The sequence below is a fragment of the Primulina tabacum genome, chromosome 11, assembly GCF_025594145.1.
Source record: "Primulina tabacum isolate GXHZ01 chromosome 11, ASM2559414v2, whole genome shotgun sequence".
Taxonomy (NCBI): domain Eukaryota; kingdom Viridiplantae; phylum Streptophyta; class Magnoliopsida; order Lamiales; family Gesneriaceae; genus Primulina; species Primulina tabacum.
Genome location: NC_134560.1, coordinates 36,611,450 through 36,637,646, shown reverse-complemented (window position 1 = coordinate 36,637,646; position 26,197 = coordinate 36,611,450). Strand labels below are relative to the sequence as shown.

At 34.5% G+C, this 26,197-nt stretch overlaps 3 protein-coding genes and 1 pseudogene across 5 annotated transcripts; 2 read left to right on the top strand and 2 right to left on the bottom strand.

The window, feature by feature from the left end:
* Positions 1 to 1,935: 1,935 nt before the first annotated feature.
* On the top strand, positions 1,936 to 6,536 carry LOC142518077 (putative 26S proteasome non-ATPase regulatory subunit 3). 2 transcript variants are annotated; one of them, XM_075620702.1, is made up of 9 exons: positions 1,936 to 2,074; positions 2,310 to 2,402; positions 3,249 to 3,439; positions 3,870 to 4,007; positions 4,101 to 4,237; positions 4,428 to 4,482; positions 4,570 to 4,680; positions 5,178 to 5,417; positions 5,772 to 6,536. In XM_075620702.1, the coding sequence occupies exons 2-9, from the start codon at positions 2,321 to 2,323 to the stop codon at positions 6,282 to 6,284; spliced, it is 1,467 nt and encodes a 488-aa protein (XP_075476817.1). In that variant the 5' UTR covers positions 1,936 to 2,074; positions 2,310 to 2,320; the 3' UTR covers positions 6,285 to 6,536. The 2 variants fall into 2 exon arrangements, with proteins under 2 accessions (XP_075476817.1, XP_075476816.1); XM_075620701.1 differs by lacking the exon at positions 1,936 to 2,074 and having other exon boundaries at positions 2,135 to 2,402.
* A 970-nt stretch (positions 6,537 to 7,506) lies between these two features.
* On the top strand, positions 7,507 to 14,215 carry LOC142517824 (putative ubiquitin-conjugating enzyme E2 23). 2 transcript variants are annotated; one of them, XM_075620284.1, is made up of 8 exons: positions 7,507 to 7,665; positions 8,882 to 10,903; positions 11,467 to 11,607; positions 11,723 to 12,184; positions 12,391 to 12,460; positions 12,569 to 12,708; positions 12,879 to 13,190; positions 13,556 to 14,215. In XM_075620284.1, exons 2-8 carry the CDS (start codon positions 8,882 to 8,884, stop codon positions 13,805 to 13,807), a joined length of 3,399 nt encoding a protein of 1,132 aa, XP_075476399.1. In that variant the 5' UTR covers positions 7,507 to 7,665; the 3' UTR covers positions 13,808 to 14,215. The 2 variants fall into 2 exon arrangements, with proteins under 2 accessions (XP_075476399.1, XP_075476400.1); XM_075620285.1 differs by lacking the exon at positions 13,556 to 14,215 and having other exon boundaries at positions 12,569 to 12,736; positions 12,879 to 13,185.
* Positions 14,216 to 18,180: 3,965 nt separating this feature from the next.
* On the bottom strand, positions 18,181 to 19,192 carry LOC142518915 (SKP1-like protein 1A; annotated as a pseudogene).
* A 2,237-nt stretch (positions 19,193 to 21,429) lies between these two features.
* On the bottom strand, positions 21,430 to 22,792 carry LOC142518240 (putative BOI-related E3 ubiquitin-protein ligase 3). The gene is made up of 2 exons (XM_075620985.1): positions 22,269 to 22,792; positions 21,430 to 22,104 (listed from the first exon to the last, which is right to left on the bottom strand). The coding sequence occupies exons 1-2, from the start codon at positions 22,488 to 22,490 to the stop codon at positions 21,601 to 21,603; spliced, it is 726 nt and encodes a 241-aa protein (XP_075477100.1). The 5' UTR covers positions 22,491 to 22,792; the 3' UTR covers positions 21,430 to 21,600.
* Between the last annotated feature and the right edge of the window lie 3,405 nt (positions 22,793 to 26,197).

The window sequence follows — 26,197 nt, the reverse complement described above, 5'->3', positions numbered from 1 at the left end:
TAGTACAGATGCTTTTTCTTAATGCGCACAGCTGGATTCCACCTTTGATAAGCTTGTCGTGATGGGCAAACTGATTGATTCAAAACTGATGCTCCGATTGAATAGTGGAACTGGTCTTCAGTTGGACTGGTGAAATCAGTTGACTCGTCAGTTGGACTAATTTCACACTTTAAGTGGAACTGGTCAGCTGAGCTCTTCATCAGTTGAACTCTTCATCAGCTGGCCGGGCTTATGAAGATCTTCTGTTGAACCACATATCATCTGGACAAACAGTTGAACCGGTTCACGATATATCAATTGAACCGATTCAGTTTCGCTCAATCAGTTGGCTTTTCACTTTACGTCTTTGATAGCTTCAGTTTAGGCCTTCGTAACTGATCAGTTCGAAGCCTAATCAGTTTCAGCTTCCTGCGTACTTAGGTAAAACATAAGTAACAAAATAACAAGTTTTGTTAACATCAAAATCAAGTAAAATTGTGAATATGAAATGTTCCAACACTTTAATGTCTTTGTGTGAAGACTCACTCAACTAAAATTTGAAGTTCAACTCTCTTGCATATGTGTGAGTGATTGTTTGTGAGAAATTTATCATTTACAGTGTATATCTCAAATGTATCCTCATACAAGGTCTTGTGCTCTCAACTAACAGATTTCTTCATGCTAACTACCCATGCTTTTAATCCCCTTCAAAAAAACTCTCGTTTGATCTTCAAGATGTTGTATTTATAGGCTCCAACAATGAGATATACGTTAGACACAAGCATATGACCATTTGAAAAGTTTTTATACTGTTTCCGAAATTGCAACTGCCAAATTCGTCTTGTTAGATATTTTCCCGAGCTTAAAGTGATCGTTCAACGGTTGGTCAGAGGTTGAACTGGTCATCAATTGAAAACTGATTAGCGGTTGAAACTGGTCAGTGTTGAACGGGTCAGCAGTTGAATACTGATCAGCGGGTGAAAATGAATTGGTCAGCAGCTCAATCTGGTGTGCTGAAACCAGCCTTGCTGATTTCAATTTGTTCAGAACCAGTAGCTTCATTGTCATTTATTAGCATCTTAAGATTCGATTCAGACTTTGACTTCTGAAGATTATCTGTAGATCATTCTCTTATCTTTCCAACTCATACTGAATCGCTTCATTCCAATAATCGAGCTGAGAGATATGACCAAAATATCGCAGCTGCTCATACCCAACTGATTGTTGTTTTCGAGCAATCAGTTATGTCATTCAGCTATAGGTTTGGCCCAGATAACATCTGATTTTGCCCAACTGACGTGCAATACAACTTGTTCTAAAATGAGTTTTCTGATCAGTGAAGTTGGCGGATTGTCATTTGAATCATCCAGATGAGAGATATCATCAAAACACCAAAACTCGACAGAAATTCAGTTTGGCTAAACTCAGTTTCAGTTTCCTTCTCGTGGTAATAACTTCACACTTAAATAAATATGTTATAAACATAATAACAAATTTTGTTAACATCAAAATCAAGATTGGGAATATGAAATGTTCCAGCAATATTTTTACTTCACAAATTGCATTATCAAAAGCCACTCAATTTTAACTTTAATTTATATTTTTTACATTCACAAATTATCTAATTTGAGTATTATATTGTCAAAAACTGGTATATGTTAAAAAAATAAGTATATTTGTTTGGGAAGAATTACAAGTGTATGGTCATAAACAAGTATATTTGTTGGGGAAGTTTTTTATTTAATAAATATAATATAATAATAATAAAAGGGTAAAAAATAAATTAGTTTATGTAGAGAGTTAAAATATATGTAAATCAAAAAATTATCTTGTAAATACAGAATTTAAAATGAAACATATACCGAGGGATTTTAATTGAATTTATCGTTTTTTTTACGTATTTCTTATTAATTAATTGGAGTAAAAAAGATAGAAAACATAACTGTTTTACTAAAATGCCCCGCACCCATTTATCGGCCTTGGCCAAGCAGACCTACTAGTTTTTTTACAGCTTGCTTGGAGGAGACGACCCCCCAAATCACTGAGCCAACAATTTAGGGTTTTAACTTGATTTCAGAAAATCGTTGAATCCGAGGTACAGATTCTTCTTAACTTCTTCTACGGATGCATATTTGAACCAAACCTGACTTTTTTTTTCTTGAAATTGTTAATTTTTTCCAATGGCATGCATAAATTTAATCCAATTGAAACCCTTGATTCACCCTTTGTTACAGATTAAAGCTCACCTCGAAAACTACTTTTTCTTTTAATTTTATTTTGAATCTGATCTGCATCAATTAATCTAAACAAACCGTGGGCTAATTTCTCAGATTCGAAGAAAATGACTGAAGATATCGAGATGAAGGAGCAGCGGCCCACCCCTTCAAATTCAGTTGTCACCAGTTCTCCCTCACCTCTCCAGCGTATGTTTTTATTTCTGTGAAAATGCTTAATTTTTTTTTTTGTTGTTGATTGTAATGGATATTTACTGAATCACACCGTATTTGGAGCTTAAACTTTGTTGAATTAAACAAGAAGAGTGAGTTTCAGTGTGTTTCTTTTTATCCCCTTTGGTTTTAAAGTATTATAGTAAAGTTGAAACGGTTTGTGCCAAAAGCGCTCCAGCTTAACATCTAAGGTGTAGACATGTAAATTCATAGAACATCATAAGAGAAGGGGATTAAAAACCCAACTTAATAAAATGTGGAGTTTTGCACTCCTTGGGACTGCTTTGCTTTGAGCTGCTTCTAGGAATGGGAAGACTTGCCTTTGCCCTTTGCTCCATCAATAAATTACTCTCCTGGTGTTCACTCTAGAACATTAGGGCAATGTATACTCGAGGATGAAAATAAGAGAATCGTACCCTTGCCTTCCCAATGAAAGAAAAGAGCCAAGAAATCACATTTATTTCAGTGGATTATTCTAATTAAGCTCACTTTGGTTGGAAACCTTAGCTTTACTTCATTCTTTCAAATAAGAAACATCATAATTCATTCTAGTTTGTGTTTTAAACTTTAACTATCACTTCTACATCTTAGCTTGAAGATGTAAGTTGGTCTTGAATCTTTTATCCGACTTTGGTGCTAAGCTGAAAGCCTGAAACCATTTATCCCTAAAGCTCAGTTCACGGGAGCCAACACAATCATTAGTTTTATACTTTAACAGCACTCAACTACACTTAGAGAGCTTGTTGAAAATTATATCTTAATTTTTAAATGAGTTTAGCTTCTTTCTTTTCTTTTTTTATTTTTTCTGGCCTCTTCTTCTAGATTTGAAGGATATAGCATCTTTGGTTGAGACTGGGGCATACACCCGGGAGATTCGAAGAATTGCAAGGGCTATTCGATTGACAATTCAGCTCAGGAAGAACCTCACGACTTCTGTTCTATCTGCATTTCTCAATTTTGTGCTAGTGCCAGGATCTGAGGTGCATTCACGATTGTCGTCCTACCTTCCCAAGGTGAGAAAAAATGTTTTTATTCCAACATTTAAATAGATTTTGGAAATTTAAGTGTTTAAACATATTTCAAAGAGAATGATTTCTTAATTTTGTTGGTGGAACAAATCACCCAACAATTTATTAATATCTTGTGAAACAGTGGTATATCTAATTTTGGACGTTCAACTCTGTTTTCACAATTGCTCCGAAGCATAGTTTTAAACCACATACTTTTGTCTTTTTCTAGGTTTTGTTTCTAATTTGATTTAAAAGGTGACATCTTTTTGTATACCGTGAATAAATGAAGTGCATTTAAACTTGGTGAACTAATTGGATGTGGGCGGCGGTTGGCATTTCATTCTGAGGTCGTTTGTCTCATCAAATAATATGGCATCTAATATGAACAAGATATATTGTGTATAACTCTTAAAAGTTTTGCTGAATGTTGTAGGAGGATGAAAATGATATGGAAGTTGATTCTGCTACATCTAGTGCTCAAGCTCCTGCAAAACACTCCTTACCAGAGATTGAGATATTTTGCTATCTACTTGTACTGATATTTCTGATTGATCAGAAGAGATACAGTGAGGTATAGTAGTATATTTAAATTTATGCAACGCTTCCATAACTAGATTATGTTTTGAGCGCGTGTTAATCTATTGATGATTCTTTGATACATTAGGCCAAGGCTTGTTCTTCTACAAGCATAGCACGTCTAAAGAATCTTAATAGGCGAACTGTTGATGTCCTAGCATCCAGGCTTTACTTTTACTACAGTCTAAGCTATGAACTTACTGGCGATCTTGCTGAAATACGTGGGTATGCCTATGTTTTACTCGTCTGAATTTCTTTCATTGCCTTTGATACCCTAACTCTTTTTCTGATGCGCAGATACTGTAGTTTGAAAAACAAGGAACTGGAATGCTATATATCTTCTTCTTTGCAACTTTAACTGTGTTGATCATGAACCGATTGTGTTATCTGATAGAGAATCTCATATTTTTTTCAGTAGTCTTCTTGCTCTGCACCGAATTGCTACTTTGCGACATGACGAATTGGGCCAGGTTGGTGGTTGTTGAATCAGCAATTAACTTTGTTAACTTGGGTGTTGGTGTTCTTGCGAGTGATGATGTTGTAATGGCACGATGCAGGAAACTCTTCTGAATCTGTTGCTTAGGAATTACCTCCATTACAACTTATATGATCAAGCTGAAAAACTGAGATCAAAGGCTCCTCGTTTTGAAGCTCACTCAAATCAGCAGGCAACTCTAGAAACACAGCTCCAATCATTTTATACTTGTCAATATGAGACCTGGATTGTTTCTTTCTGAATATAATTGATCAATTAATAAAATGATTGGTTTGACTTAGAGCCTAATATAGAGTGGAATTTAATATTGATATAAAGAGGAGATTAGAATGTTGTAAATTCAGTACATGAAATAATTTATCTTTAAATAACCTGGGACTCGTAGATTGTTGTCAATATCATCAACATTAAGTGCTTGAACTGTTAGTGTAGAAAGAGATTGATAGACCAGATTAACATCACACATCTATCAGAAATGGAAAAGGATCTCATATATGGCTGTTTCAAACAATCACGCTTTAATGTTGTAAATTTAGTGATTCTGTCTCTCTGTAAATGCAGCATTTCTGTCAGATCTCATTTTCTCTTAACATGTGTCAAAAACTTTTATTGTTCCAGGAATAACTGTCGTCTCTGTCAGGTGATTAACTCTGCCTGTATTCTCTTCAGTTCTGTAGGTATCTCTTTTACCTCGGAAAGATCAGGACAATTCAATTGGAGTACACTGATGCCAAAGAATCACTCCTGCAAGCTTCTAGGAAAGCACCTGCTTCTGCTCTTGGTTTCCGAGTTCAATGCAACAAGTGGGCCATAATTGTCCGCTTACTGCTTGGAGAGATTCCAGAAAGAACTGTTTTTATGCAGAAAGGGATGGAAAAAGCTCTGAGGCCTTACTTTGAGCTTACAAATGTGAGTATGAATTTATTAAAGTTCGTAATAATTGTCGACAATCATGAAGAATGAAGAGATACCATTTATACGCGAATGAAATTGATGATCTCATGAGGAAGCCATTGAAGGCTTTCGACACATTTAATTGCGTTTGTAGAAATAAGGAAGTTTTTTTTATTTATTTTGTTGTAATGCTTTAATTCTATTAGGTTAACGGGCACTAGTATTGTCTAGAGTCAACAGTTTCTGTTATCTATTTATATAAACAAATTCCGAATTTGTTTTGGGCCAGGATATTAATTTTTTGGGGGGGAATTAGCATCTTTAAAAGCAAATAATTTGTTACCGACGGATTCTATATATGGGTTTCAGGCCGTTCGAATTGGAGATCTGGAGCTGTTCAAAACAGTAGCTGAAAAGTTCTCCAGCTCCTTCAGCTCTGATCGAACTAACAATCTAATAGTCAGGCTACGCCACAATGTTATCAGGACTGGCTTACGCAACATCAGTATCTCATATTCCAAGATCTCACTTTTTGATGTTGCTAAGAAGCTAAGATTGGATTCACCAAATCCTGTTGCTGATGCTGAAAGCATTGTATCCAAAGCAATTCGAGATGGTGCGATCGATGCCACATTGGACCATGCTAATGGATGGATGGTATCGAAGGAGACCGGGGATATATACTCTACAAACGAGCCGCAAATTGCCTTCAACTCCAGAATTGCTTTCTGCCTGAATATGCATAATGAGGCAGTTCGTGCTCTTCGATTCCCACCTAATTCTCACAAGGAAAAGGAAAGTGCGGAGAAGAGGAGAGAGAGACATCAGCAGGAGCAAGAGCTTGCTAAACATATAGCCGAGGAGGACGATGACGAATTCTGATGAATGTTCTCTTGCAAGGTGTTCCTTTTTCCATTCTCTTCGATGGGGCTACTGAATTTTTCGGAGACGTTTTGTTACGTTCATCATACCGAGCTTCAAGATGTTGGATCGGTTCATTTAACTTCAAAGAAACTCCTTTATTCAGAATTTATGTTGAAAGTTTTCTTTTTGGAACAATTCTATATTACTTCTATATTTGCAACTTGATTCATTTAAAAATGGTGTTTGTTCAACAGCAGATGGATTATGTCACTCGTAGGAGATGGCAATGGGTAGGGTATGGGTCGGATTTCATACATCCATCCCCATACCCATTTATTAAATTCATCCCCATATCCATCGGGTATTGAATTTCATCCACATACCCATCAGATTATCGGATACTCATATCCTACCAAAATATCCTATTATCATATACAATTGAATTTTTTCAAATTTAAATTATTTCATTGAAGTCATGAATATTTAAAAAATTATTTAAACTGAACAATAAGAAAAATTATTAATGATAAAAATTTGCAAAATAAAATTTATAGAAAAAATAACAAAATATTAAAAATAGTTTATATTAGTTGAACAAAATTACTTGGATTTGAGAAGATAATCTTTAATAAATATAATTTATATATATATACATATATACATACATATATATATTTATATATATATATTAATTTAAACGGATATTCGGGTCGGGTGTGGGTCGGATTATATCAAACCCGCCTCCATACCCAAACCCGAAAATCCCCATACCCGATTACCCAATTATTTAATCGGGTCTAAAAATCCCTCCATACCCTCTTCTATTCGGGTTGGGTATCGGATCCTCCAACGGGTTCGGAGGAAAATTGCCTTCCCTAGTCACTCGGATGTTCTTTTCTTCCCCGAAGTCTCAAGAAAAGCATTTTGCCTGCCTTGGTTGTCATAATTAGCTAAAGAACATTTGTGTCTCATTTTCAACCATCTTTCTAATATATTCTCATAGCTCTTCCTTGATCATCGAGGATGTACTAATCAGATCGAGTTGGAGTTTTGTTTCATTAAAGTTTTAATCGCTGTTGATGTATTAATCGAATCGAGTCGAAGATCCGTTAACTAGACGTTAGATTAACCAACAAAACAAGACATATTAGACGAATATTAAATTAAAATCATTCATTTAATCGAAAACACATTAATAAATAATGAAAAAGAAAGATGACCTACGAAACAAATATACGGTAGTGTAATGACAGAAAGGCCCACGGTAGCGTAGCCTCTGTAAGAGCTTCTGTGATACCATGACCTTTAAACAATATATATTTTTGTTGTCTGGATCAGTATAATCGGAGGGAAGTGTCAAACATTCAATCAGCTCGCTTGTTGCTCTCCGATTTTGGAGGTAATCGATATAATTATTCTTCCCATTCCTCCGATTTGCGTTTGATTAAATTCCTTGTATTTCTGAGCATTTTTTAAAATTTGGTGATTCGTGTGCTTGTTTCCGACGTCTTGTTGGATTTTTGGCGGAAGAGTTGATGTAGATAATAGTTGTTTGATCTGGTTTTTGTGCATTTTATTTGTTAACTCATCCTTCAGCTGTACGAGTTTCTGAAAAGATGACGGGTTTGAGCGGGTCTCTGGATTTTTTGTTGTTCATTGCTTCTTTACTTTTTATTTTTCCTTTTTGTATAATCCGGATTCTCAAATTTCAATTTCTCGTTATTTTAGCTTCATTGTCATGATGACAAATTGAAGCTTCCGCAATGGCGAGGATGGTATATAATGTTTTGAAATGAGATGCCAGTTACTGTGGAGCCTTAAAGAACTCAATTTGGTCCGTTGTACATGGCCCCATAGGAGTCGGTATTTATAGAGGAAGAGAAATCTGTGCTACTCACAAAAACAATTGCACTGTGCAAAGTAGAATCATAATTGTTTCTGAAGACTTGACATTTGGAAGATTTATTGCAGATTAAGAAGTTTTTTACTTTCACTAGCTTCTTATTCTCGAGTTTTGAGTTATGGAATACTGCTAATTCTACTTATTTGTCAGAACTATTGATTTGAATTTTGGCGCTAAGCCGCAGAGTACGCATTAAAATTTCTGATTTGCTGTATAATTAATTATCTCTTTTACAAACTTGCCTTGTCAACTTGTTTGCTTTGTGCTCCTCAATTTACTAAAATATTGTCCAATCATATAGAAAGGCTATCTGACGTATGCATGAAGTTCGTATAAGTGTTTTTGGAATTGAATTTGTATTGGGATATGAGATTGGGTTATGTATAATTGGTCCAATTGAGCAAATGCGACTGTCAGCTTCTTTCTACAAACTTAGCATATTTTGAACCAGTTGAGATTCCATTAATTATTACTTGAAATAACCTGAATATGGGGGCTACGATCTTCCACATTTTTCTCGCGTGATATTTTTCTTTTTGTGAATGGGACTAATGCAGTAGTGCAGCATGATCCAATTATCCTTATTGAGATGTTGAATAGAATATCTATCCGCCTATTAAAGATAGAGAAGTTAAAATGTGGATATATCGGGGCGTATGTCTATACCAGCTGCATATTTTATGCCTTCATGAATGTCTTTATTGTTCATCAGATGGAATCTCAGCGGAGTTCTGATCTTAATGAACCTACCACTACTACAGAGGACATCATCACTAAACAATGTAATTCAACATGTGGATCAAATAGAGATCCTGACTTGAGCTATGCAAATAGACCAGGCGAGGTTCTCAGGAACTTGCAGAATGTTTCATACATCTACAGGCAAGATGTTGTGAGTAGCAAAGTTAACAGTAAGATTGGTATTGTGACTGAAGTTGCTGGTGATTCAGATTCCGATAGCATCATAACAGATGATGAAGAAGAGGATAAAGATGAAAAAGATGATGAAGCTGGCTCTAAAGAGGAGTGTTTTGAGGAAAGAAACAAAAATTCTGATGAAAATTCTAGTGGAAAATTTGGTGATAATGACTCTAAGAACGAAATCCTCTCAGTAGATCAAGTTAGGGTGCTTTGGATGGATGAGTCTGAAACAAAAGAAAGCACTAATGATGTGACAGTTATCGATAGAGGATTTTTACAAGGGGATTACGTTGCTGCTACTTCAGATCCAACTGGTCAAATAGGGATTGTGGTTGATGTCAGTATTACTGTTGATTTATTAACCCATGATGGATCTGTATTGAAAGATCAGTTATCCAAGGACCTGAAACGCATTAGAGAGTTCACCGTAGGCGACTATGTTGTCCTCGGGCCCTGGTTGGGTAGAATTGAAGATGTTTTTGATAATGTGACTGTTCTGTTTGATGATGGTTCTGTCTGCAAGGTCATGAATGCTGACCCGTTGCGCCTTAAACCAGTTGGAAAGAAAATCCTAGAAGATGGACATTTTCCATATTATCCCGGCCAACGTGTGAAGGCAAGCTCGTCATCAGTTTTCAAAAATTCTAGGTGGCTATCTGGATTGTGGAAAGCTAATAGATTGGAAGGCACAGTAACCAAAGTAGCTGTAGGATCGGTGTTCATTTACTGGATTGCTTCTGCTGGGTATGGACCTGATTTTGATAGCACTCCAGATGAAGAGCAGAGTCCTAAGAACTTAAAACTGTTGTCTTGTTTTGCACATACAATTTGGCAGTTGGGTGATTGGTGCCTACTTCCATCGGCCGCGGAGTCATCATTCACTCTATTGGACAAGGAACCATCAAAATCAGGAGTTCGGGATTTTGTGAAAGATGAACGGGAATCAACTGAAACGGGTGATGAGTCTGATGCAGAAGTGGCCACTACTGAGGAATTAATTGGGAATGGTGAACTGATGCAGCATGATTCAGAGGCTTTCTTGAACAAAAATATAAAATCATCAGAGAACAGTGTTCTTGCAGGATCCAGTTTATGCAGTTCGGTAACAGCTTCGAAGGAAGCTGTGCATGAAACTTGGGCTCTTCATCGTAAAAAGATTCGTAAAGTTGTAGTTAGGAAGGACAAGAGAGCCCGGAAGAAGGTAGAAAATTTTGAAAGAGCCCTCTTAATTGTTAATACCATGACAAAAGTTGATGTTGCATGGCAGGATGGAACAATAAAATTTGGCATGGCTTCCACATCTTTGATTCCCATTGACAGTCCTGGGGATCATGAATTTGTTGCTGAGCAGTATGTCGTGGAGAAAGCTGCTGACGACAGTGATGATGCCACTGGCACTGAGATCCGACGTGTCGGGGTTGTTAAAAGTGTAAATGCAAAAGAACGGACATCTTGTCTCAGATGGTTGAAGCCTGTAATGAGGGCAGAGGACCCCAGGGAATTTGACAGAGAGGAAGTGGTAAGTGTTTATGAGCTGGAGGGCCATCCAGACTATGATTATTGTTATGGAGATGTAGTTGTTCGGCTTTCACCAGTAACTTTTCCTGCTAAAAATTCTATTGAAGACAGTTCCCTTAATAGTTTACATGAGTCAAAGCATGACGAGGGAAAGCATCATGGAAGTAATGATATAGAAAATACCTCTGCTCATGACATTTCTTCTGAATTTTCGGATCTCTCTTGGGTTGGGAACATCACTGGACTGAAAGACGGTGACATAGAAGTCACATGGGCTGATGGGATGATATCCTCGGTATGTTTCATGCATGCCTCACGAATTATAATCACTTTTTTAGTTTTAATACTGTTGATATTGTTCTGGTCATTTGACTCTTCAATTGATTGAAAGCATTAGTTTCAATCATGATGTCATAGTTTCTTCTATTTTTGTTTTATTTTGTTCACTGTTTTTTTTTCTTTTGGAGAAAATGTTCACTGATTTTCAATTATTAAGAAGTTGGTAAATATGAGTATAATATTTTTGCAATAAATATGAATATCATTTACTCATTCGGTAATTGCTATTCTTTAATTTTTGTCCGTGCAAAGATGTTCAAAGCAGTTGTTTGAACCTTCAAGAGAGAATGTTAGTTCCCCCAAATATCGTTTCCTATAAGAAAAAATGTTAGTTCCCCCAAATATTCCCCTGCTCGCAGCATTTCATCTAAAATTATCTTTTTGTACGAGAGAATTGGTTGTATAACTAACGGCACTGTATTAATAAAACATTGAATTTGCTTTTTTTATATGACATTCTGTACTGATTTCAACTTTTTTTCTTAATCCTCATTGACAGTTTAATCTATGATATATCAGGTTGGTCCCCAGGCAATATATGTTGTTGGTCGTGATGATGATGAGTCTATTGCAGCTGCAAGTGGTGCTAGCGATGATGATGCTGCCAGCTGGGAAACTGTAGAAGATGATAACATTGAGACTATTGATGATGACAAGGAGGTAAATGGTGGCTAGAGCAGTTTAATTGTTGTCAATGGTCACGAGTCTCTCTATTTATGTTGAAATTTATCTAAATTTCTTTGATACGATGAATGGCCTGCACATGTGATATCAGGATCCCACGTCGGAGAATTCTAGTGATGCCAAACCTGGTATCGAAGATAGCAACCTGGCTGCAGAAAATTCTGGAAAGAACGGTGCACTCTCAGTTCCCCTTGCTGCACTTGGTTTTATGACCAGACTAGCCTCCGGAATATTTTCGAGGGGACGAAAGGATTCCGATCCACTGGAGTTAAATATCAAAAGAGACGATGATTTTCAGTTTGATGGATTGGCTTCAAATGAGAATCCTTGCAACGGATCAAGCTCTCAAAAACTTAATGATGCAGAGGATAAACATTCAAATCCAAGCATTAATAGTAAGGATGAGGAGCACGATACCAAGGCATCTGATTTATCAGAAGTTGTGGAAACACTATGCCACTTAAAATTGACAGAATCAAATGTTTCATTATTCAAAGGCTTTGATATAGCCCCAGATTCTTTTGACCACTACTTTAATGGTGCACAAGGGCAGGTTATTTCTCAATCAATTACCATAAGGATCGCTTAAAAGCTTTTCATAATTCAGCATCAGACAGAGAAATTATGCACTGTGATTAATGATTAATCTGAACCTTGCTTCCTTGGCTTCTTTTCTCTGTCCTTTATTTACCAATATATAGTGCTTCCTTAGTTCTATCAGGGTTTATGCTCAACTGATCCCTGTTATCCAATTTACAGAATAACGCTGCAAGGAAGTGGCTCAAGAAAGTCCAACATGACTGGAATATTCTTCAAAATAACCTACCGGGTATGCTTCTGCTGTTTTCCTATTGCTCTTAACTTCTTTTAAAAACTCATGTTATAACGTGGAAATGATTTTACAAGCTATCTTAAAAATTAAAAGATTGATAAACAGAGGGGATATATGTACGTGTCTATGAAGATAGAATGGATCTTTTGAGGGCAGTCATAGTTGGAGCATATGGGACGCCTTACCAAGATGGCCTTTTCTTCTTTGATTTTCACCTTCCACCAGAATATCCTGATGTTCCGCCTGTAAGAAATCTATGCATTGCCTTTACAGGTCCATCATTCATTTAAAGCTGGAAAGTTTTACTTTTTTGTTTGCATCTGTAGTCTTTGCCCCCATGTTGCACCGAACTCCTGTAATTTCTCTTTGCTGGTTTTGCTTTGTGACATTCAGCAACCAATTTTCGTGTGTGCAGTCTGCGTATTATCATTCTGGGGGGTGGCGAATAAATCCAAATTTGTACGAGGAGGGAAAAGTTTGCCTCAGTCTTCTGAATACCTGGACAGGTAAAGGAAATGAGGTCTGGCATCATTCAACCTCAAGTATTCTTCAAGTATTAGTTTCTCTTCAGGGACTTGTACTAAATTCCAAGCCATATTTCAATGAGGCTGGATATGATAAACAAGTTGGGACGGCTGAAGGGGAGAAAAATTCGTTGTCTTACAATGAGAATACGTTTCTACTGAACTGTAAGACAATGATGTATCTGATGCGAAGGCCCCCAAAGGTGAGTGCTGATTTTTTTTACCTTTTGGCTTCTATGGTTGTTAAAATGTTGTGTTTGACCGCAGGGAATAGACCGTGGATCCTTTCTGAAAAATAACTAAATCAGTATTCTGAGAACAGCTCTTTCAGAGATTGGTTTGTTGTTTATTAACTGTTGTAAATAACAACAATCGTGTCGCTTTCAGCATATAAATTTTTATTCTATTATCATCCCGTTATTTTCTCATCTTCTACATCAAAAAATGATTTACAGTTCCTATTAATTGGATGATCTCTCTAGTGCATTTTTGTAGCATGAACTGTGAAGTAAGAAATAAAAATATGTAGTCATCCTTGTTAGGTGTTTATTTTCCACGATTTTTGCAGGACTTTGAAGGCCTGGTCATTGAGCACTTCAGGAAGCGCGGTTACTATATTCTCAAGGCATGTGACGCATATATGAAAGGACACCTCATTGGCTCACTCACAAAGGACGCTTCTGTATCTATTGATAGTAATTCTAACTTGAATTCAGTCGGTTTCAAGCTAATGCTTGCTAAAGTTTTACCGAAACTTTTTGATGCATTAACTGAAGTTGGAGCCCAATGTCAGGAATTCAAGCATCTCCTACCATCGTAGGAACAATCCGAAAGGACAATTTGGCCATAATAACTCATCTCAACATAACTCTTGATTTTGTTTGTGGTTAATAGAGTTGCTGTCTTGCAGTGGAGGCGTTGGAAACTTCAAAGAAGAGAGACGTGCTTCAAAAGTGGGATTGAAAAACTAGATATTTGTAATTGCTCTGAATGATTTACTGTTATTGTACCAAAAAATTTGCAACATGTATGTTTAGCAGTCGGTTGAAAATTTTGATGCTATATACTGGCAGGCCATTTGTTGACTATTGAATACATATTATTTTGCTGTTTCTGTTTGGAATTTGTGTTTGCGTTGCCCCTAATCTGGGCATTTGATGCATTCCTTCGACCATTGGTCTTTTTTTGGTCCATAATTCGTGGATGAAGTTTTACTGATGTTCCTTCATTGTGTTTGCTTATTTATTTAATTTTTATTATCCCATAACTTACCCAGAAATGTAACATTCTTGGATGTATCTTCCATATTACCATAGGAAAAAAAAAATACATCAAATCAATATTTTCATATCTAGGCCGGCGTCCACCTTAAAATAGTGGTTCAACTTATCGAACTGTCGGAATGATTGATATTGAAATTCTAAAAATCTTAAATATATTTTTTAACTGGTTAAATATTGGTCCGAATGGTTCTTGACCGATTAGACCGGTGAAACGATATTTAGAGTAGTCCGGACCGGACTTGTGATCGGTTATCGGTCGTCTCGGTCGATCCAATACGATTCTGAAAACATTGCACCAAAGTTCAGTTTCGGATGCACCTTGATTGAACATCGTTAAAACTTGGGTGGGGGTTCCAGAGGACTTGCATGTCGTGGAGGGGGTGATAGAAGTGTGAATCTAGAGATTAACATAACCTGAATCAAATCGAAAGCAAAACAAAAACTATACTTTGGATTGGTTTTTTATTCGATTTAGTTGAATAAATAAATAAATAAATAAAATTCAATCCAAATCAAACCAAACCAAAACGAATTCATATATATAACAAAATTAGATAACAGATTTGTCAAATTTTAACTTATATTTTTAATTATAAAAACTTTGTTTGTTGTAATCAATTTTATTTGGCAAAAACTTGTGTGAGACGGTCTCACGGATCGTATTTTGTGAGACAGATCTCTTATTTGAGTCATCCATGAAAAAGTATTACTTTCTATGCTAAAAGTATTACTTTTTATTGTGAATATCGGTAGGGTTGACCCGTCTCACAGATAAAGATCCGTGAAACCGTCTTACAAGAGACCTATTCTTTTTATTTTTAAAATATAATTATTTCTCTTTACTATTTTCGAGAGATTTTTGTTCATATTAGTTATAACGGATGACTATGAAGTTTTTTTGGAAACTAAAATAAACGATTTTGAGTCTTTATATTTTTATACTAAATTTTTGCACACTAAATTGCTAAATACAATTTAATATTTACGCTTATTTTTATATTTGTTTATTTATAATAGTTAGTTTAGAAATTTTGAATTATATTTAAAAATAATCAAAATATTTAATTTGAAAAATAGAAGTTTGAAATATGTCATCCAAACTAAGCTGAACAGAACCAAATCGAAAATTTATGTTTGTTTTTTATTTTTAATAACTTGATTTATTTTTGTATTTAGTAAAAAGTTAATTCATATATATATGAGAAATCTCGGATTTTAAAAAAAAAATCTTATGAAAATATTTTCCCATACATTTCTATGCATTGAACTTCACTTGGGTCCCTTCCCCGCATACATTTTACTTATTGTTCTTGCATGCGATGGCTTCGCTTTATGTTTGGTGACTGTTAGCTTTGTTGAATATTGGTTGATGCGTGATGTTGGAGGGAAATCATCATGTTGGTTTTTATATTCTAAGCTAATCCGGCTGACTCTCTTATCTCATTTCTTGCCAAAAATCATAAATTGGCCAACACAACTCCTCACTCGTGCTTGTTTCTTCCATCGATTTCATAATGAACCAAAATGCATCTAATATGATAAAAATAGTCTAATGGCCAATTTCATTCTAATATTTTCATCACTGAATAAGAAACACCAATTATTTACAACAGTGGCTTTATGGCATGCTCAGAGCAAAGTTTCTAAAAAAGAACAAAATGAATAGAAATGTGGATAGAAAGTGTACTATATAAAATATGAAACTTTCAAAAATGACATACTATCTCGCTTAGTCTCCTCATTATGTTGGATGCAATAATTGTTCCTCTTTGGTGGAGCGATCGAACCGTGGTGCTTGAGCTGCTGTGCTGTTTAAAATATTTGAGTTGCACCATTACCACTAGCTATAGCTTTTGGTAAAGCGGTAAGCACTCGGTCCTACAATTGGTATCAGAGCCAAGTTCACGAGTTCGATTCTCATTGATTGCAATGAGTGCAATTATTGAGAGAGATTGTTGGGTGCAAAGCACACGGTCCTACACATCATGCACTTCTTCTTCTTTATTTCTCTTATAGTTTGCCAAAGCAAATCTAGCTCCCCACTTTCATACCATATTCGATTATGCTTTTCAAGTAATCTGGAGGTCTATCCCATGGGTTACCACTACACAAATAAGAATAATAGATTCATGGACATTATTGTAGAGCTTTACTTTCTACACAATCTTTCATAAAATTCAACAAAAGTAACAATAACATCGACATAAAAATATATACAAGTGGCCTAAGGGCGAACTCCCCACAAATCATAGAGTTTCCCATTACTTTTTCATCACCTCAACAAGCCAATCAAATTCTGCTTGATCACTTTTTCTTGTAATGCACTCACATATACTACTTTAGAATCTTCAACCTCTCCCAAATTGATTTCTTCTAATGGGTCTTGTACCTCATGTTGACCATCTTCCATTTGATATGACGTCAACAACAACTCATCAACTTCGAGTTTATCTTCTTCCTATTGGACAACCCCAGTTCCATGAATGTCTCATGCTTCTTCATCTTTTAGTTTGTACAGTACTTGCTACACATGTACCTTCCACATAGAGACTTTTTCTACCTCTTTTTCATTTGGTTGAACTCAATCATCAAGTTCCTCGATCAATTATTGAATTATCGGTCTAGGCGGCACAATAACAATAGCTTGAATATTTTTTTTCAAAACCAAGCTTGGAGTTGGTGTTTGCATGCACACCAGACTCCATCTCTTACTCTAGCTATGACCTTTGATTGGCCCAAAATCCACATTATAGTATCTAGCTTCAACTGCACTGCGTTTACTTGAAAAGGTTGTGGATTGTCTTCTACAATCTCCACATAATCATTTTTCCAAAATAATAGTAGTCAATGCATCGAGGATGAGATGCACTGGTTTTCATGGATAAAATCTTTGTCTAATAATGTTTGGAAGTTTTAAGATGAGTTTAGCACAAAAAATGCGCCCGACAACGACGTGCTCCCCACAGTAACATCAGCGATGAATAACTCAATGGTCTTGATGGTTTCCATGCCACCGAAGCCCATGGAACTCGAGATCTATGCGCCCAAGAAGAGTAGTACCTACCTCCAAATGATAGTTGTATGCATTGTGTAGACATGGGTAAATGGACGATTTAGTAGGGCTCCGTTTGAACTCAATGGATTAAGCAGCAAATTCATTACGTGGTCAGCATGTTTAGCTCCACACTCCATTTTCTGTAAACACAAATCACTAATGAGAAAAAGGGAGGTTCGACATATTTTTTCTCTAAAAACATTTCTCTCTTTTCGCTTTTTGTTGTATATTTGTGTTCAATTTTTATGTCCAAGAGTATGATAATATTTGTGGTAATATACAGTAACATCAACTTCGAAGATTTGAAAACAAGAATATACTTCCCATGTAACATAGAGCAAACTTATTGTTTATTTACACAATGAAAGGTCCCAAGTTTGGGATGAGGTCTCATGTCCGAGACTCAATTATAACAAAATATTTCGTTGTTTAAAAAAAAGAACTACACAATTTATAAGAAATATACATTGTACTTTGGTACAAATAGCCTATACCCATGAAGAGATTCTCCTCCCTAAGCTGATTATGTTGTCCCATGTTTTCTGTCTTTGTCATAGCCGAAGAGAAAGAAGTAAGTGATCGGAGTTCCAGTGGACGAGAATGTGCCGGAAAGAGGGTAAGGATGTGGCGGCTAGGCCACTTTCTTCTTTCCTCTAAAAAATATTTGTGAGGGTTACTTTTAATATAGAAGTATCGGATTAAAACAATGAAAATTTTTAAAGCAGGTGAAAAACAATAGTTTAGAAATTAGATTTTTTGGCTTCTGATTTGTTCGAGTGTTCCCTTCAAAAAAAGTTCCATCAAACCTTAAGATTTTGTACTTGAACGTCTGAGAATTATCTAATATGATGCTCAACAAGATCAAATTTTGCATCGAAATTAGCAGAAACAATCAAATCCTTGACCTATTTGTGACGTTGGCACCAAATTTATACCACGGCCAATATTAAGCTCAGTGTGAATATGAAACATTATCTTTATGTAGACACTTGAAACAACGTTCACTCAAACATCCATCTGTTATCCCTTACAAACTGTTCTTCGAGTGTCCTATTCGGTGTAAAGCAATCTCTAATGTTGAACATTTTGCGAATTTCTCGGGCGTCTTTCCCTTAATCATGTCGGCCAGGTTCTGAGAAGCAAGGTCAAGCAGGCTTTTAATTTGTAAGTAGTTTGCCGCCTGCAAAGAAAACAGGCATAATACTATGTATAAAAAACATAAAAGACTTCAAGTTCTCAAGCAAAACATTGCCTGTAGGTTGCACAAGTGAAAGGGATCTATTGCTAAACAAAATTAGTCGCAACTTTTAAATGCAACCTAAATGGTTTTTACAAGGAAGTAAAGGCCCGACAGAATGTTAAACATCCTAACAAAATCGACCATATAAGTTGACATGTATTGCCGGTAAACTACCAATGTGTAAGTTTATAGTTTAATAAATTGGTCACTTGTTCACTTTTAGTCTTTTTAATCTGTAGACTCGTCAAGATTGGTGATATGACACTAGATGTTACATTAAGAAAATAACTAAAAGCCAAACTTGGTTGATTTAAAAACTCTAGTAAGTCGTGCAACTGGAACCTCAGAATCAAGCTAAGGCAGCAAAAAAAGTAGCAAGAACACGAAGAAATAGGAATATAGGATCGTAAAAGACAGGAAATTCGAAAGAGAGCTACGATCGAGATACCAAAATAAGCTCAAAGAGCGTCTCCTGATCAACCTTCACGAAATCCGCATCAAACTTCTTAAGCGAGTCCTGGCCGGCGCCTTCCACTTGGTGCTTGCAGTAGTCAGTCACCTTGGCGAGTACATCTTGGAGGTGGCATTAGGCAGAGGAACGGTGTCCGTGCAGCAATCCTAGACCATGTGCTTTATGGTCTGATATTGAAAAGCCGCCTCCTCCTACTCAACTCACGGATCAATTTTTTGATATTACTTTTAGTGATAGAAAAATATTATTTTTTTACAATAAATATGAACCAGATCGATCTATCTCATGATTATAAATTCGTAAGACCGTCTCATGTAACACCTGTTGTTTGTCACATGTTTTATTATCAAACAGATATTATGTATAAATAACATGGTAATTTTATAAAGACCAAATATGTGTCGTTTTTAGTAAAAATAATAGCCGATGATAATAGTGAAATTCCAATACTTCAACTCGATCTTACTTGTGATGTCAATTGTAGCATTAAGATTTTGTCATTCTATAGAAAAAAAAATTATAACAGGTGATAATTGTACAATTTCAATTTTTTAAAACCACGAAGAAACACAATTATTGATTTCCCACACCTTCCATATTTTTTCATGATGGAACCATTAAACTTGGAAATAATCAATATCTTGATGTCCAATATTGAAGGTAAAGGGTAAAGCAAAAAGATGGCTAAGTTTGAAGTCCACTTAATGAACTAAGCAAAAGGGACCTCGTAATGCACAATGAATTCGTCCAACGCAAGGCAAAGGCCAAAGGTGTACTTAGGTACATCTCGTTTGAAATGTACCTTAGAATTCAAGAAGCCCTTTTCTCCGTTGAGACAGCCAAACCAACCTTTATTAATTCCAAATATAAAGTTCCAAAATTGAGAACTCCAACACATAAAATACCTCAAGGAGAAGCATTTTCTTACTAATCTGATCTTAGGTTTGTGGACATTAAATACATATTTGCTAATTTCTTGATTTTGGTAAACTAACTATAAGTGTTTATTGATTTTATTATTATTATTATTATTATTTCACCGTATGTTTTAAAACATACTTTATCACATAGTTTAAAAAGGGTTGAAAAAGCGAATTCAAATGGCATCAAGAAATTAATAGAATCCTAAGAAAATCACTATTTCCAATACAAAAGCCAGTGATAAGTGTAACTGATTTCATAGATTTTTATTCGTAAGATGGGTCAACTATGTTCATATTTACAATAAAAAATAATACTTTTGATATAAAATTTTCATGATTGACTCAAATAAAACATTTGTCTCACGTGCTTGTCCGCGAAATTTGTATGGCAAAAAAAAGAGAGTCAAGCCCGAGCAGTGAAAGTCATTGGGTTCAGAACTGAAATGGATAATTACTATTTATTGCAAAAACAACATCACATTGTTCGTTTGTTGCTTTCTATGCGCAGATAAAAGAAAAACTCTGATTCGAACAATCAAATCAACCCTCAACTCTGTCGTTTCGATTTAAGAAGAAGTATTCAGCTCAATTTGGTGGTAAACAGATTGCCAGAAAAAACAGGGCAATTGATGCACAGAGAACTGCTGGATTGACATTAAATTATGAACGTGGACACTGCTCTTACTGTGTAATGATAATAATAGATAATACTTATTTTTCATGTATGATGAAACAAGTGAGTGTTCAATAATTATCAGAAATTAAATTTTTTTTCAATATTTTCTCAGACGAACTTCGAAGATTTACTCAGTATACATCGAAGACTAACGTCTTGTGTTCAGTCGGTAAAAAAATCAATAACAATGGTAATAGGTGAAGTAAAGAAAATGGGGAAAAAGGAGAAGAAAAGTAAAGATTTGACTGATGGATTAATATTCGTTAGTTCTATTTATACCCTTGGAAATATATTTAAATCGACTCAATAAATGGTATTTTTTTTTGGGAAAATTTTCTTTTGTAAAATATTAATATTTAAAATTTAAACTCTCATCTCGATTTTATATTATAACCGAATATTTGCCCCTATGATTATAGGAGTAGGTCTTTTGTGAGGCAACTCACGGATCTTTATCTGTGAGACGGATCAATCATACGGATATTCACAATAAAAAGTAATACTCTTAGCATAAAAAATAATAATTTTCAATGGTGACTCAAATAAGAGATCTATCTCAAAAAATACGACCTGTAAGACCGTCTCACATAAATTTTTGTCTTTTTTCAAATACAAATGAAGATGTCATTTTTTTAATTAAATAGTTCGTCAAAGTTAAAAAAACAAAATATCCTTACTGTATTTAGGCTATTAATTTAGGCGCTTCCTAATTCTTTCTTAAAATAAGTAAAATAAAAATTGTATCAAGCCAGCTTGCATGAATAAATGAATGGTAAAAATAAAATAATGGAAAGGAAAGAAAAAGAAAATTTATTAGCACAAGAAAACATGCCAAAATAATGAAACCACATTCAAATTAATCGATATAATCCTCAAAATCTTTGCATATAAATAATCTATGTGAAATATTGATGTATTATAGAACTGCCCTTTTATGGGAAAAATGTTCGACGGATCAAAAATATCAAATCATCGCCTCGATACAAGCTTTTTTCACCATTCCACAAACAGGGCAAGAATCAAGAAAAGCCTCGCAATCTCTGCATGAACAAAGATGCCTACAAGGCAGCATGATCACACACGAATTTCGATTATTACAGCTTCTGCAAATGATCTTCGAGTTAAAATGGTCCGGATTATAGGTTCTTTTTTCTTCCATGATTTGGCAGCAAGATTCTGCATCCTCGGCGGCATTGGATGATAGATTCACAGCTTCTTTCAGTCGCTGGATTGTGCTGTTCAATGATGCAACCTTTGCTTCGTTTTCTTTGGTTAATCTCCGCCACGCTTGATTCTCAATCTCCATTCTTTGTAAAAAATTTTGGAGCTCAACTGATCTGTTCTTGGCTTTTGAGATTTGTTCTTCTCTTTGTTTGAGTAAATGCAGCGTTTTTGATTCGTATATCTTCAAGAACAGAGCGTTTTGACGCTTTCTCTGTTCTTGCAATGCCAGTCTGAGTCTCTCGTTCTGTCATTTTCCAAGGAAAAAAAATTGAAACCAATCAAAACCCATCGCAAATTTAATGTTTCTGGACCAACCCAGCTTCGGAAACAACATATAATCATCAAAAAAAGACCGAAAAACAGGATCCTTTCTAGAAGAAAAATACAACAGGTTCCCATTTTTCTCACCCGTAAACTTATGAATCCATCGATTTCCATCCTCTGTTTCTCAATCTGTGCCGATAAACTCCCCGAAAAATCCTGAGTCTGTCCAAGTTGCACCGACAGTTGCTGCTGTTGAGGAACAAAACACAAGCCATTGAATCCACACGCATTTTCCATGAACAAATCCTGAGTCCCCCCCAATGCAAAACCAAGATTTTCTGAATACAACTGCGCTTCAATCGCCATCGAATTTAACCACAAATATCCAACCAAAAATGAACCAAATCGAATAGGGATCGATGCAAAACAAGAAACTTTAGCCTATAAAACTTTTTCTCTGCTCGGGGAAACAGCCGATTATAAGAGAAGAGGTGGGTTGTGTGGGGTATTTTATATTTATCATGGAAGGTGACAATTAACTTAATAAATAATGATTTATTATATATATAGATAAATTCATATAATGTTCATCGAATGAAAGTAACTGAAATATTTTTTAAAAAATAAAATAAAATGAAATGAGGGGGGGGGAGGTGGGCAGGCTCGGGACTCGTCATAATTTTGTGTTGTTTACTCGTCTTTCTCTCAATTCTTGTGAAGCATTAAAGAGGGATGACAAGCAAATGGCATACACATGCAGATTTTGTGATCAAACTATCGGTTCAAGATTTTAGAGTCAAACGTATTCAATATTCAGGCAAAAATTTGTGTGAGATGATCTCACGGATCGTATTTTGTGAGACGAATATCTTATCTGGGTCATCCATGAAAAATTATTACTTTTTATGATAAGAGTATTACTTTTTATTGTGAATATCGGTAGGGTTGACCCGTTTCACAGATAAAGATTCGTGAGATCGTCTCACAAGAGACCTACTCCAATATTTATATACCTCGATAATTTTGTAGAACAAATACTTGATTACATTTAAATAAAAAAATATTATTTTTTATATTAAAAAAATTAAAAAAAATAAATGGGTAGAATACCTCAATTCAATTACCGTAGAAAACATTGCGTTTATATATGTGTATATGTATCTATACATGAATTTTGATATGTTAGTTCATACACGTGTCTTATTCACATTTTTTTGTGATGAAACATATTAAAATTTTACATGGACTAGGTGAGTATCATATCGACGATGGACATAGAAATGAACACGGTTTGTTGGAAACGTATCAAAATTGGCTATATATATATATATGAATGATATTGTTTAATTAATTTAAACACTTGTGAAAATAACATTGTGCTTAAAATAAAATCACCCTACAATTTCCGACCAATTCCAATTGAAAAGACATGCCACTGTTTTGTAAGAGGTTTTGATGGGAAACTTTAATGAAAGCTAAATTTCCACAATTACACGTCAAATTAAATCCGAATGGAGACGCGTTTTTAATAATTTTATTATTTATTATTATCACGGTTAAAGAGATTTTTGGGTCGGGGGATTGATTGGATCCCAGTCAACTTTTCCCATTATTATTTTCATGAAATTGTATTAAATTCCTATTAAAAATATATATATGATTTGAAATTGAAATTTGTTTGATTAAAAATGATAATTCGATATACTATTTCGTGAGTTTGATTTTGAACAAACAATAAAATAATTTAATGAATATATATGTGATCTTAATTACCTAAATATAGCTACATAAATATATTGAAATATTTTTTAAAATAAATTTCAAAAAAAAAAAATTGTGAAACTGTCTCACAATCTTGTATTATAATCATGGAAAGTTCTAAGACTCTAGAATAACTGAATTTTTGCAAAGAGTGTTTTACATTGACGTCCAAAGTAACAAAATTTTAATGACAAAAACTTGTGTGAGACGATCTCACATGTCGTATTTTGTGAGACGAATATCTTATTTGGGTCATCAATGAAAAAATATTATTTTATGCTAATAGTATTATTTTTTATTGAGAATATCGGTATGATTGACCCGTTTCACAGATAAAGAATCGCGAGACCGTCTCACAAGAGACATACTCTTTAACAACATATGCCTTCCCGCAAAATATTAAAATAGTAGGTTTTGTGAGACGGTTTGTCAGACCTTTATCCGTGATACAGATCAATTCTACTTATATTTATAATAATAAATAATCTTTTTGATATCAAAAGTAATAATTTTTCATGGGTTATTCGAATGTGATATCTGTCTCACAAAATTGACTCATGAGACCGTTTTATAAAAGTTTTTGTGATACTAAAAATAAGAAGGATATATATGATTTTCCATGCACACGAATCATTTAAAATCACGAAATTGAATGGTTCAAATCATACCCCTAATTTTATCCTCGATTCAATCTCAACTTATGTCATGTTTTACAAAATCTAAGTCGCGATATTTATCCGATACATGAATCTATAATTTCCTGACAAGTTTAAATAATGACGTTACATATAAAATTTATCACCATCCGGTGGGTATACATTTCCCCGCGCCTAATAATTTGGACCATATTATATCTTACTCGAAAAAAAAATAAGAAAAAAGAGACCATATATGCAGGTTAATGAATCTTGGCCAAACAAGAGTCCATGGATAGCACACGAATTTTGCAAAATTTACAAAGCCTATTTTTGTCTTTTTTGTCATTTATTGGCGGCTTCTTTTCTCTTCTTTTTTGGTGGCCATGATATAAAAAATATATATATATATATATAGTTCTGCTATTCATGTAACAAAGCGTGCTCACTTATGTGTTCATCAATAAAATAATACTTACATATTAAATATACAATTGTGATATAATTCATCGCATTTAATAGCTGAATGTCATAAGTTATAGTTTATGACAGTGGTGTAACTTTGATATTTTAAAATATGCAAAAGTTTGAATATCACGTATGGATGAATCTCCTAAAAGATATTATTTTTGCTCTCCAATAAAGATTTAGCTAGTAATTCAAACGGCAAAAAACAGTAATTGTTCACGGCATGACTGACTTTGACTCAGGATTAACTCTCTATTATGTAGATATAGAGATGAACAAGAATATTATAGATAATTGAAATTTGGAAGAAACAATTATTGTTTAGTAAAAACTAGGTAAAAATTTGTGTGAGACGGTCTCAGAGGTCGTATTTTATGAGACTGATATTTTATTTGGGTCATCCATGAAAAATATTACTTTTTATGCTAAGAGTATTATTTTTTATTGTGAATATCGGTAGGATTGACCCGTCTCACAGATAAAGATTCGTGAGATCGTCTCATAAAATACCTACTCAGTACGTAGATAGAGATGAACCAGAATATTATAGATTTGAAATTTGGAAGCAACAATTATTGTCTAGTAAAAACTAATGGCTATGAAGAAAATTAGTGGATGAAATTATATGTGGCCGCCAAGGTTAATTCATTTATATTAAATTGGAAATAAAAGATTTATTCATATTATAACATAAGTAATATATACTCATTAGAACATATTAAGTTTTATTTTCTTGATTTGTCTATAGAATAAATTTTTTTTTATAAATTTACACCCAAAAAAATGGCAAACATCTACGTGAGACATTCTCATGAGTCATATTTTGTGAGACATGTCTCTTATTTGGATCATCCATGAAAAAATATTATTTTTTATGTTAAAAGTTATTTTTTATTGTGAATATCGGTAGGGTTGACCCGTCTCATAGATAAAAATTCGTGAGACCGTCTCATGAGAGACCTACTCCAAAAAAATTATCATTTAAGACGCATCTGGATTTTCAAATTCATCGACTTGTCGAGATAGATTAAATTCATATGAATTTCAAATCTATTCATTATGTTTAAAATTATTTTTCAAATAAAATATATTGAACAAAATCAAATCCATTAATCCAGACGCGACATGCTTCTAAATTTCTTGTCATCTCATCAATATAAGTAATGGTGTATGTACTACACGTTGAATTATCTAATTGAAAATCCCACA

What these genes read in the sequence shown, in the direction of transcription:
- LOC142518077 (XM_075620702.1), top strand. Translation starts at nt 2,321, where the DNA reads ATGACTGAAGATATCGAGATGAAGGAGCAGCGGCCCACCCCTTCAAAT. An exon ending in TTCTCCCTCACCTCTCCAGC is followed by an intron (nt 2,403 to 3,248) that starts GTATGTTTTTAT and finishes CTCTTCTTCTAG; the next exon opens with ATTTGAAGGATATAGCATCT. An exon ending in GATCTTGCTGAAATACGTGG is followed by an intron (nt 4,238 to 4,427) that starts GTATGCCTATGT and finishes TATTTTTTTCAG; the next exon opens with TAGTCTTCTTGCTCTGCACC.
- LOC142517824 (XM_075620284.1), top strand. Translation starts at nt 8,882, where the DNA reads ATGGAATCTCAGCGGAGTTCTGATCTTAATGAACCTACCACTACTACA. An exon ending in TTAATGGTGCACAAGGGCAG is followed by an intron (nt 12,185 to 12,390) that starts GTTATTTCTCAA and finishes TCCAATTTACAG; the next exon opens with AATAACGCTGCAAGGAAGTG. An exon ending in AATATCCTGATGTTCCGCCT is followed by an intron (nt 12,709 to 12,878) that starts GTAAGAAATCTA and finishes TCGTGTGTGCAG; the next exon opens with TCTGCGTATTATCATTCTGG.
- LOC142518240 (XM_075620985.1), bottom strand. Translation starts at nt 22,490, where the DNA reads ATGGCGATTGAAGCGCAGTTGTATTCAGAAAATCTTGGTTTTGCATTG. An exon ending in ATGGATTCATAAGTTTACGG is followed by an intron (nt 22,105 to 22,268) that starts GTGAGAAAAATG and finishes GGAAAATGACAG; the next exon opens with AACGAGAGACTCAGACTGGC.